The 12,564-nt window shown below is 36.1% G+C and overlaps 1 protein-coding gene across 1 annotated transcript; it reads left to right on the forward strand.

Moving 5' to 3' along the window:
- Positions 1-1,981: 1,981 nt before the first annotated feature.
- On the forward strand, positions 1,982-10,376 carry LOC105123728 (histidine kinase 4-like). The gene is made up of 11 exons (XM_011023434.1): positions 1,982-3,239; positions 3,736-3,969; positions 4,065-4,234; positions 5,176-5,394; positions 5,488-5,674; positions 5,775-5,826; positions 5,918-6,147; positions 6,457-6,555; positions 6,802-7,514; positions 8,444-8,950; positions 9,641-10,376. Exons 1-11 carry the CDS (start codon positions 2,898-2,900, stop codon positions 9,906-9,908), a joined length of 3,021 nt encoding a protein of 1,006 aa, XP_011021736.1. The 5' UTR covers positions 1,982-2,897; the 3' UTR covers positions 9,909-10,376.
- The last annotated feature ends 2,188 nt before the right edge of the window (positions 10,377-12,564 follow it).

Here is a 12,564-nt window from a genome sequence, read left to right on the forward strand (position 1 = left end):
AAAGAACGGAGAAGAAAACTCACAAGCACAGTTCAAATAAATTAGAGAGAGAGAGAGAGAGAGAGAGATTGATGTGCGGAGTGATAATCAAACGAAGATCTTGAATTACCAAATTTGAGAGAGAGAGAGAGAGAGAGAGATTGATTTGCGGAGAGATAATCAAACGAAGATCTTGAATTACCAAATTTTTAGTTTTAAAATTCATGAACCAAACCATGGTGTTTTTTTTTTTCAGTTCGTACTTGTTTCAGATGGTGAGTCAAATTTATTGTTCTGCCTCTCAATGTCAGCCCTCTCGGCGGTCTGGATAGCGTTTGACAAGGAAGTGAGCATTCATGAATTTGTTTTTATAGGAGCAGCAATTTGACCGTCGAAATGGATGATATGATATGCAATCACAACTCTCAATTTTTGGATTGATTGATGTTCGAGAAAAATAGTGTTTTTTAAAAAAAATTGAGTTTTTTTTTATTAAATTACACTCTCTTTTTTTAATGTTTTTTTTATTATTTTAATATATTAATATAAATAATAATAATAAAATATTATTTTAAAATATTATTTAATAAAAAATATTTTAAAAAACAATTATTATTACACTTGTAAAATGATAAAGAAGATATAAATAAAAAAAATTAACAAAATTAAATTAGTAAAGTTATTATTAGTAAACTGAATATGATTTTTTTTTGTTTGTGATTATTTATTAGGAGGTATTTGAGAATATGGTAATTATTAATTTTTAAAATGTTTTTTTATTTGAAAATGCATCAAAATAATATTTTTTATTTTTAAAAATTATTTTTTATATTATCACATCAAAAAAATTTAAAAATATATAAAAATAATTTTAAATAAAAAAACATGTTAATAAAAAATACAAAATAAATACTTTAAAACTCATACCAAATACAACTTTTCAATAGCAAGTCAACTTTTTCTTTTTTACAATTATTATTGCTATCGTTGATGATATATATCTTTATATTATTTTTCTAAGGAGTGAAAATGCTATGTTTATTTATGTATTCAATTAAATTAAAGATAAGAAATCCATATATTTTATATTGATATCAAGGTTACAATAATTTTGATTATTATTACATGTTTGGTACTGATAATGTAACACATATAATATATTTTTAATTTAAAATATTAAAATAATAATATTTTTTATTTATTTTTATTTTTTTAACTATAATACATCAAAATCATGTTAAAGTGGTAGCGTGGAGCATTACTCTTATGTTTGGATTCTAGAAGCCACTTTGTGCTTATTTGGTAGTGTGCTTTGAAAATATATATGAATATTTTTAAAATGTTATATTAATATTCTCAATGCAAGATTTTAATATGCTAATATTAAAAAAATACCAAAAAAATATTTAAATATATCTTTAAATAAATAACATTTTAAAAAAAAACATTATACACCAATACACGCTTCTATAGCAGGCAGTCTTGAATTTTAATGCCAACCCAAGCTAGAGATTAGACGAAAGTAAGAGGAAAAACAAAAAGTCATCCAAATAAAAGCAAATCTAACCACAGAAAAGGCAAAAAACGAGAATTGAAAATGCATCCTCTTGCTGTGTTCTAGACCCATAAAATACAGGCAAGGAAAAAAGTACCAATGTCAAGTCAATGCGAAATGCAGACTATAAACAGAAAGAGAGAGAAACAAGAAGGGGGGAGGAAGTATGGCGTGGGAGATGCCCTAATAAAATAAACAAGAAAGACAGAGAAGAGAGAGAGAGAGAGAGAGTCAGTGAAGACTCATGGCTCTCATAAGAGAGAGTAGGAGTTATAACTCATAGTTTAATAGATTGTGCAAGGAGGGAGGGAGTTGGCGTATCTCCAAAAATCCTAAAAATTCGATTCAGTTTGCTTTAAAAAGCAAGGGGCAGATAAAAGTTTACATATCCACAAACGTTATATTATAAATAAATACAAAACCCAAGATCAAGACTGTCCAAATCAAGTTAAAATAAATAAAAAAAAACTGCGTGTAAAAACTTAGCCATTATTCAAAGCACCTCCACCTTTCTCTCTCTTGGACTACAGAAAAACCCACCATTGTTGATTGAGTTTGTTCCCTTCTTTCAACACCCTCCCTCTTATCTCTAAAAAGCATTTTGCTCGCTTGTGCTTCGCTGTTCGTGTTCTTTGGTCAATATGTGTTTAGATTTGTAGTTAGTGCTGCTAATTTTTATAATACTAAACGAACAGCAGTGAACGTGCTTCTTCCTGTCTCGTTGCCTCTCGCGCACACTATTCCCCTCTCTCTTCCTGTCTCCCATGCATAGTTAAAAAAAGAAGTGAAAGTGAAAATTAAAATTAAAAATACTAAAATCTTCACGCCTGGAGATGAAAATGATTAGTGTTTTTTCTTTTTATACAAAACAGTCTGTTTTGAGAAGTGAATGAAAGAGAGAGTCTTTGGAATTTGGGCTGTTTTCTACCTTTCGAGACTCATGCTTGTGTCTAATTAACAATCCAGAACTCTTTTATTTTCAATTCCGGGTCTCTCTATTCAGTTCTTCAGATGGGTTTCTTGAGAGGGATTTGTTTATTTCTCTAATTTCTTTTGTCTTCCTCTTTTGCTCAAATCACGCTAAACAATGCTGTAAATGATAATTTACTTGTAGTTAAGCAACAGCAGTGCCACTTTTCTCTGTACATCAGAAGAAGAAAAAAGGTCTCTGTACATCAGAAAAAAGGGTAGCTGCAACATTGCTGCCTTGTTAAGGAGTATTACCTTAGACATACATGGCTGTTTTGTGTCCCTGTGTTATTGGGTTTTGTCCTTGTTAGATATGAACTGGGGGTCAGAGAAACAAGGAGAAAATCAAGAAGAAACTGAGAGATTTTAGTTCTTGTTGTGCTCGAGTCCATCTATGGCGTTGAATATACAGCAAAGCTACCGCCACTCAGTGGCTGTTAAAATGAATGGGCAAATGGGGACCAAAAGGGGGTATACATTTATACAAGCCAACAGGACTTGGCTTCCCAAGATTCTGTTGCTCTGGGTCATGGCCATGGCACTTTTTAGTTTGACAATATACAATGGCATGGATGCTGATAATAGAGTGAGGAGGAAGGAGGTGCTGAGTAGCATGTGTGATCAAAGGGCTAGAATGCTGCAAGATCAATTCAATGTTAGTGTCAACCATGTTCATGCCCTTGCCATTCTTGTCTCCACTTTTCATTACTACAAGAACCCATCTGCAATTGACCAGGTTTGTACTCCCTTCTTTCTCTTGAAACTTTTGATTTCAGTTTTTGTTAGTTGAATTTTGAAGGTTCTAAATGGTTGCCGGCGAAAAAGACAAAAAATAAAAGAAGGGAAGATGATTTTGGAATCTCAGTTTGTTTGATGTTCTGTTCCCAGACAAAAAAATAAATAAATGGAAAACTCACTTCGATTTAGCCACTAGTCATGGAAGGTTTAGTTAACTTCGATTTCTGCAGAATTTTTCTTTCTTTCTTTCTTCTTCTTCTTCTTGTTTTTTCTTTTTTTTTTTGCATTGAAGTTGTTTAGGCTGTTTTGTTCCTCAACAAATTATGGTGAAGCCATTGGAAACTTACATTTTCTTGCGATTTGGCTTGCAAGACGTAAAAAAAACTCGATATGACTTCGTCAAATGTTTGTATACGACTAGGGAGTTCTTTCATCCTTCGATACCTTGTTATCCGATTGTGCATGCTGAGATTTGATTTTGACAAAAACTGCAGGAAACCTTTGCTGAGTACACTGCTAGAACTGCTTTTGAGAGGCCATTGTTAAGTGGCGTAGCCTATGCACAAAGAGTGGTCAATTCAGAGCGGCTGGAATTTGAGAGGCAACATGGGTGGACAATAAAGACAATGGAGAGGGAGCCTTCACCCATTCGAGATGAATATGCACCTGTTATATTTTCTCAGGAGACGGTCTCCTACATTGAGTCTCTTGACATGATGTCAGGGGAGGTAACTTTTTGAGTCTGTGACTTGAATTTGGATCCCTTGTTTACACCATTTACGTTTTAGTATCTAGTTTTTAAGTTTTCTTTGGCATGATGCAGGAGGACAGAGAAAACATACTGAGGGCTAGGGCTACCGGGAAAGCTGTTTTGACGGGCCCCTTTAGGTTACTAGGTTCTCATCACCTCGGTGTTGTATTGACATTCCCTGTTTACAAATCTAAGCTTCCTCCAAGCCCAACTGTGGCCCAGCGCATTGAGGCAACCGCTGGGTAAGTGTTGGTTTATATTAACATTTTCAATTAAATTCTGTTTCGATTTGAAAAATATATAGGCTGACTAGAAGATTCGACAAAACATGGTTCTATGATGTTACTCAGAAAATTCTCTTTATGCTTCAGCAGTTTATTTTAGATACTAATTTTGAGCTTAAAAGTTTCGCCTTTTGGTTTGTTAGTGTGATGAGATTATTTGTTTGATGCCATTAAATTTGATCTGTTGGTGCATAATAAATATGACATTTTGAGACTTTGTTTCATCTCTCCTTTTCCTTGTTTTCCTATCTTCTTGCTGCAATGCTGCATATCTACAATATCATATATTAGAAAAAGAAAAAATCTCGTTCTGTTTCACAGAGACAGTTTTGTCGCTTCAAAATGATTCAATTGTTTTATTTTTGTAAAATAGCTTAAAAGATTTGGCAAGGTAAATCCTTTGTTACTCTATATGCTTGTCATTGACATGAAAATTTGGCAACCGTTATTGTATCAGCAGGTGTGCAGTTTAGATTGAGGTGTTGTTTCTTCGATATGGATATGATGGATTTTATTTCCCCCATGCTGCCTCTGAATTTTAGCAATAATTTTGTGTTTAAATGCAAATTTGCTCCTCATTGTGATCGTTGTTCTACAACCTTGAACCAATTTCTGATTTTTCAAGTGTACCTCTCCTGAGCTGTCTAGAGATGGAAATTTAAAACTTCTTATTGAATTGCATTTCACTATTAGCTATTAGAAAACAGACAGTCAAATGCTCTTTTAGGCCTGTGGTAGTGTTTGATGTTATGGCTGGAATTTCATCCACGTCACCTTTATTTCCTGGCTATTTGGGCTCCCCGTGTTGGAATGCTTCATCCCTTACAGTTTGGTTGATGCCATGTATTTTGTAGAAAATATGGTATCATCTATTAATATAGATTTCAAATTGAAAGCAGATACCTTGGTGGAGCCTTTGATGTCGAGTCCCTTGTGGAGAATTTACTCGGACAACTTGCTGGGAATCAGGCAATTTTGGTGAATGTTTATGACATAACTAACTCTTCTGACCTTTTAATCATGTATGGTCACCAAAATCAAGACGGTGACATGTCTCTTTTGCATGAAAGCAAGCTTGATTTTGGAGATCCATTCAGAAGGCATCTGATGACATGCAGGTAAATGTATCAAATCACTGATCTTGATTTCCTAAGATAAATGGAAGAGTGAGTTTCCGGCATACAAATGCTTATAATTTGAAATCTCAGCAGGTACCACGAGAAGGCACCCACTTCATGGACTGCACTCACCACAACTTTCTTATTCTTTGTGATCGGTTTACTAGTGGGTTACATCTTGTATGAAGCTGCAATTCATATTGTAAAGGTCGAGGATGATTTCCATGAAATGCAGGATTTGAAAGTCCAGGCTGAAGCTGCTGATGTTGCTAAATCCCAGGTATTTTTCTCAACATTTCTGTGATGAATATAACTGAACCGCCCTTGTTTTCTTGCTGTAGCATCTTCTTACCTGAGTATCATTGTGTTCTTGATGCCAGTTTCTAGCTACTGTATCTCACGAAATCAGAACACCTATGAATGGCATCCTTGGTATGCAAGATCTCTCCTTTTCTGGAATATGAAAAATATTCAATGTTCTTGTCTTTTCATAATCAGTGGTATGGTCTGTGCACAATTGCAGGAATGCTTGCTTTGCTACTAGATACAGATTTAAGTTCAACCCAGAGGGACTATGCTCAAACTGCTCAAGTCTGTGGAAAGGCACTGATAGCTTTGATAAATGAGGTGCTTGACCGGGCAAAAATTGAAGCTGGAAAGCTAGAGCTGGAAGCAGTTCCATTCCATATTCGATCCATAGTAGATGATGTCCTTTCTTTATTTTCTGAGAAGTCTAGAAACAAAGGCATTGAGGTAAGTCTTAGGGAAACAGAATAAGGGCAAGTCAGTAAATTCATATCTTTTCTTGTTAGCTGAAATGAATTCTCTTAAAGGGACCAAAGACTTGTTTCATTCTTTTCCTTGGGTTGAAATATCGCGTCTGGTTTTTGGATTTTGTAAAAGACAAACTGCCAAGTTTCTCTTTTATGTTTAATCTGACCTTTTCTTTTTTTCTTCTTTTCCGTGGACTCCTGATGTCAATTGGTGGTGGCATTCTGGATGTGTTATCTCATTGTAAAAAATGCCTGAAACACGGTTGCGTAATCAATTGTGGAAGTGCAGCTGGCTGTGTTTGTTTCTGATAAAGTTCCAGAAATTGTTGTCGGTGATCCTGGGAGATTCAGGCAGATTATCACAAATCTGGTGGGGAACTCTGTTAAGGTTAGTGTATTGCTTGAATTTTGTTATACAGTTCAACCTACTAGAATGTATCTGTATGATTTCTTGTTAGTTTATTTATCAATTAGCCAACAGTAATAGTGATAGAGGTTTGTCTTAGCACAAATATTATGTTTTACTATGCAGTTTATGATGAATCCAATAATGATTTTTTTTTCACCATTAGCTTTATTGCTTTCTTTAGAATTCGACCTCTTGTTATAATTGACATTTAATTCTGTTTGGCAGTTCACTGAAAGAGGACATACATTCGTTAAAGTTCATCTGTATGAACATGCCAAGGCCACGACAGATACAAAAGCAGACACTTGTTTAATTGGTGGGTCCAATGAAAGTGTGCTTATATCAGGGTCCCAAAAGTTCAAAACCTTAAGTGGTTGTGAAGCAGCAGATGATCAAAACAGTTGGGATGTCTTTAAGCATCTTTCCGATGAAGATTTCCGATTTGATGCCTCAATAAATGTAATGACCAGCAATGAAGCTTCTGAAAATATCACTTTGATGGTATGTGTGGAGGATACAGGAATTGGCATCCCCTTAAAAGCCCAGAGTCGTGTTTTCATGCCCTTTGTGCAGGCAGACAGTTCAACATCAAGACATTATGGAGGAACTGGGATTGGATTGAGTATAAGCAAATGTCTGGTTGAGCTCATGGGTGGTCAAATAAGCTTTATTAGCCGACCTGAGGTTGGAAGCACATTTTCATTCACAGCTGTTTTTGGCACGTGCAAGAAAAATGCTTTCACCAAAATGGAAAAACGCAATGCTGAAGATTTGCCTTCTGGCTTTAGAGGATTGAAAGCATTAGTTGTTGATGGAAAACCAGTTAGGGCTGCTGTAACCAGATACCATTTGAAGAGGCTTGGTATCCTAGCTGAAGTTGTGAGTAACCTCAAGGTGGCTGCTGGTAGCTGTGGGAAAACTGGTTCTCTAACATCTGGGTAAGTTCATTTGGCTGGCTTTGCCCCTAATCATTTTAACTTAATTAAGAAATTGAAAGGTTCTAATGAAATAGCAAGAAACATGTGTGAATCTTCTGCCCATCACCAATGTCCATGGTTTGTGTTTTGGTTCGATCTTAATGAAAAAACACGTTAAATCATTCCACTTTTCATGCCACTTTGTGTCTTCAGGAGGGTAAGCTCGTTTACTAGATTGTGGCTTCTGTGTTTTAACTTAGAAATGACTTATTTTCATGTCTTTGCTGCTATGATGCACATCATCTGCCCAAGATTCAGATTGCAGTGTGTTTATCATATAGAATTCATATCAGGAACAGTGTTGGGAGTGTGTAGTTGTAATTGAATTTTTGCAATGCCAAGATTTCTACTGAAACTTTATTGCACTGAGTTGTTGGTTGGGGATGGTTTATGGATTTTTTCTCTCTCCTTATCTTTCTTGACAGCTTTGGCCTAACTGTCAAGAGTGAGTTCCAATGTTCACAAAATAATTTCGAAGTAAGATAACTGTAGGCCGATCAGCAGGGTTTTTATGTGAAAGAGTATGTTAAAAGCATAAAAGCCTATATTTTTCCTTCACTTAATAATGTAAGCTTTTTTCATAAAAACTTTTGGATTGAAATTTTCCTTGATAGGGTAACCAAAGAAAATTACTCTCTCATGGAGTGTCTCCTAAATTCTTTGGAGTGCACTTCTATTGTGCAAGCACTTGTAGTTTTGGCTGATACAGAAACCGTTAAAGAATTGATCTGAATCAGAAACGTATCAAATAATAGTTTTTATAAAAGATAACTCGTGAAGTAGCCGATAAAGATAGATCATTGATAGAGCTCCTACATTTACATTTTGTTGAGAATTTGAAATTCCATGCTACCTTGTGCTTGGCATAACCTCTTTGTTTTAAATTGCAGAAGTAAAATCCAGCCAGATATAATTCTAGTCGAGAAGGATGCATGGATTTCTGGGGAGGATGGTGTTTCAAGTGTATGGAAACTGGACTGGAAACAAAATGGACATGCGTTGAAGTTTCCTAAGATGATCCTTCTTGCTACGAATATTACCAATTCTGAATTTGATAAAGCAAAGGCAGCAGGTTTTGCCGATACCGTGATCATGAAACCTTTGAGAGCAAGTATGGTGGCTGCATGTCTTCTTCAGGTGCTGGGCATGGGCAAGAAGAGATCACAAGGGAAATGCATGCCAAATGGATCTTCTTTCCTTCAGAGCCTTCTCTGCGGAAAGAAGATTCTGGTGGTTGATGACAATAGGGTAAACCGCAGAGTTGCTGCAGGTGCGTTAAAGAAGTTTGGAGCTGATGTCGAGTGTGCTGACAGTGGTAAAGAAGCACTGAAATTGCTTCAACTACCACACACTTTTGATGCATGCTTCATGGATATTCAAATGCCAGAAATGGATGGGTATGACTTTGAGATTTTGTTTTGTGATTTTGGATTGCAATGTCCTTTATTTTTCAGCTCTTCTTCCTTGGTTGCTTATAGCATGAAATTATTTTTGTCTATACCCATTTCTCATAAAGCCAAACTGATCGATGTCTTTGATTACCTCTCTTTTTTTTTTCCATTTTTTTTGTTAATGAACCTTTTTGGCATCAAATAACAATATTGCATAAGAAATTTTAGTTCGTATATGGAGAAATTATTAGGTCAGGTGTGTTTTTAGTTGCTCCAATTTGTGGTTTGCAAGGAGCAATGTAATCTTTTTGGCTAAAAGAAGCCATGCTTGTGCCAGTCATATTTGGGCAACCAGAGCTTGGGATCAGAGCAGTAGTGGGAATGGAAGGGCATTTGGTCCTTGTTTCTGGAGATGAATTGCCTGGTTCTTGTATCTTTTCATCTGATTGAAAAGTAACTAGGCTCCATTACTTGTTAAAATAAGTTTAAAGAGCAAATTTCATGCTCCCATAAGTTTCAAACCTTGAAGGATACACAAATTGGTGATCTAGGGGCGTAGGACTCATATTCTCTACCACTACTTATGCATACTTTACAGATTTGATTGCACAGCATCAGGAACTAAGCAAGTACAATTGGCATGCTTTGCATGACGTTTACATTCCAAGTACCATTTACATGGGTTTTTTTCTCCAGGTTTGAGGCAACACGTCGTATCCGGCAGATGGAGAGCCAGGCAAATGAGCAGATGAATGGTGAATCCATGGTAGAAGGAGGAACAGCTAGAAAAGGACAGTGGCATATTCCAATACTAGCAATGACAGCTGATGTGATACATGCCACACATGATGAGTGCTTGAAATGTGGGATGGATGGATACGTCTCAAAGCCTTTCGAGGAAGAAAATCTCTATCAGGCAGTTGCCAGGTTCTTTGATGGCAAATCCACTTTAAAGTCACAATAGGAATCCCCTTGCCTCGTGGGAATTGGGAAAATCCAAATTGGAGAGTTTCTTTGGTTGATCTGAACCAGCAATTTTGAATCACCCGCTGGTGCACTTGGCTCGAGTGGATAATGGACGTTGGTTTCCTTGGATTTTTGATGATTCGTCATCGAAAATAGTTACAGGTTCGCTCAATTATTTCTAACCAACTTCAGTTTAACTTGAATAGATGCTAAGCACATGTATACTAGTAAAGAAGCCTCCGTCCCCACTTGTATGTATAAATCATTGGGAGGGGGGAGGAGCAAAAGTTGTAAATCTTATTCTCTTTTTCCTTTTTTGTTGCTGAGGAATCTTCACCCTTGTTTTGTATTGTTACCTATTCAGCAAGACTTATTGACTAGACATTGCTTTGCCATAGAAGGGTAGTTGAGAGTGAAACCATTTGCATCATTGCATGCGCATTGCCTTGGATAATTGATGGAGAAAGCCATGTTATAGGAATTCATGCTCAATGAAACTTTTCTGTTAATTGCACCATCCAGGGAGTTGCTGGAGCGCGCCTTGTTTTAGTCCCCCTCCACAGGTGGTTTGATATCTATCCCCTGTCATTGCTTGGAAGCTTTGGGATTAATAAAGACAATTTTCTAACGTGCCAATAACGAGTTTCTGTTGAAAGCGCGTTCACAGCTGCGGAATTAGAGCTCAGCATACTTCTCTTTTGATGGTTGCTTGCACTCTATGATTTCTTAACCTTGATGGGTTGTCCTCCTATATATGAATATATTTTGGAAAAATTACAAGTAAGTCCACTAAGTTGAATACACAATAACTTGTAGGCTATTTTTAGTTTGGGAAAAATATATTTGTGGGCCATCTATTCTCTCCCTCTTGTTTTCGTTAGTTTTGTTTTGTAATATAGACCCGAAAGAAAGGGTTAAGATGTTTTTCAGCTCCGGGTGTTCCTGTTTGGTATCAAAATAGCGATTGAGTCGTTTGGAAATTCCTGTTTGGTATTAAAATAGTAATTCAGAAATAATTTTTTTACGTTTTAAAATTTGTTTTTAATTGGATCTTCAAAACAATTTAGAAATATCAAAAAAAAATAAAACAAAGAAATAAAAAAAATAAGTTTTTTCAAAAACTCCAATGAAATGCATAAATAAACGCTTTTTAATTAGTAAGCAGAAGTTGATCGGTATGGTCAGTTAGCTATGGACGGAGGTCGAGTTGTCAAAACCACAACTCGCCGCAAAGTTGAATGTTGATGGACATAAGGTGTCATATGAAGACCAGACCTTCCTCGTAACAGTGGTTCAGAAGGATCGCTTTTCACATATGCGGCGGCGGACATTGATCAAAGTGAATTGGGAGAGGTAGAAGTTTCCTAGCACTTCAATCCAGCTCATCCAAGTTGTCTAAATTGCTAAAATCACATGCTTTCTTCTTCTTCTTGATACCATAACATCAACTATACTTCCTTGATTTCAATACAATAACTAAAGTCGGTAGAGGACGGAATTCACTTATTTAAATAATTATATATTTTGTTTCATAAAGAGGGAAAAAAAGAGTTACTACTAGATATTTATATATACGTTGTCCCCGCTCAACTTTTACCTCACCACTCACCAGCCCTCGCCACCGTAAGGTGGAGACCAGGCCTGAATAGCCATCAGCCCATTGCTAGACTTGTTTAGCTCTCAGCGCGATTTCTAGGCCGAGCATGAGCCCATCAATCCAAGGCACGCCCTAGATTTGTTAAGAGGATAAAAAGAATCTAACGATTTGTTTGTTGATTCTAGAGGCACAGAGAGTTAATACTGGGGATTTCTAGTAATTAGTTGAGCAATAATAATCATAATAATAATTTATTTCATTTCACGGGCGATTTATTTCATAGGAAATATCCGTGATGCTTTCAATAAAAGAATACGTTTTACGAATCACCATTTTTATATAAATGTGTGAATTGCTTGAACAGAGTGATATGACCATGTGCTAGTCGAGGGGGTTAGTTTGGGATTTTAATTATGAAAGAGGCTATTGGCGCAACCTTCTTTATTTTTGGCACATGGAATGCTCAAATTGTCCCTGTGTTCCAGTCACTGTAATTAATAATATTTATTATTATAGCTATAATTAATTAAAACCAAAACCATGATATCCATTGGATATATCAGGCCACAGCAAATTCCAGCCATGTAACATCACAATTCCTTGATATAGCCAGATCATTTAATACCCTTTTAAAATAGAGATGAAGAGTCAGATCACCCCCCATGGATTTCTGGCAGAGATAAATCAGATTGCGAGAGCCCATAAACTGTTTGATTTTTGGAATCTAAGGACAATTGATGTATTTAGTATAAATAAAAATATAAGGCTGTGCTGATAGATAGATAGATAGAAGGGTGTGCCGATAGCAACTCCCTTTAATTGTATGCTGGGTTTAGCATTTCTCAGCCTTCCCGGAACAGTTTCTGACAGCATTAAAATAGTCCGTCGAATAACAGTTTATCCGTTCAGAGGACGCTATGCCCCCCAAGGCCTCGATCTTCTATGGAGGACTCTGTTGGTGGTGCAATTATGCAAGCCCTGGAATGCCCCGAATCCACATGCACCTTTGTTTTTTCTTTCAATTTTTTGCTGCACCAAACGCATCATTTCTCCTCGA

Source organism: Populus euphratica, unplaced genomic scaffold (genome assembly GCF_000495115.2).
Source record: "Populus euphratica unplaced genomic scaffold, PopEup_1.0 scaffold9.1, whole genome shotgun sequence".
NCBI classification, from domain to species: Eukaryota; Viridiplantae; Streptophyta; class Magnoliopsida; order Malpighiales; family Salicaceae; genus Populus; species Populus euphratica.

Bases quoted from the DNA above. Each gene is read 5' to 3' on its own strand.
- LOC105123728 (XM_011023434.1), top strand. From the start codon at position 2,898: ATGGCGTTGAATATACAGCAAAGCTACCGCCACTCAGTGGCTGTTAAA. The intron at 6,148-6,456 runs GTAAGTCTTAGG...GTGGAAGTGCAG, and splicing joins CTAGAAACAAAGGCATTGAG to CTGGCTGTGTTTGTTTCTGA. The intron at 6,556-6,801 runs GTTAGTGTATTG...TCTGTTTGGCAG, and splicing joins TGGTGGGGAACTCTGTTAAG to TTCACTGAAAGAGGACATAC.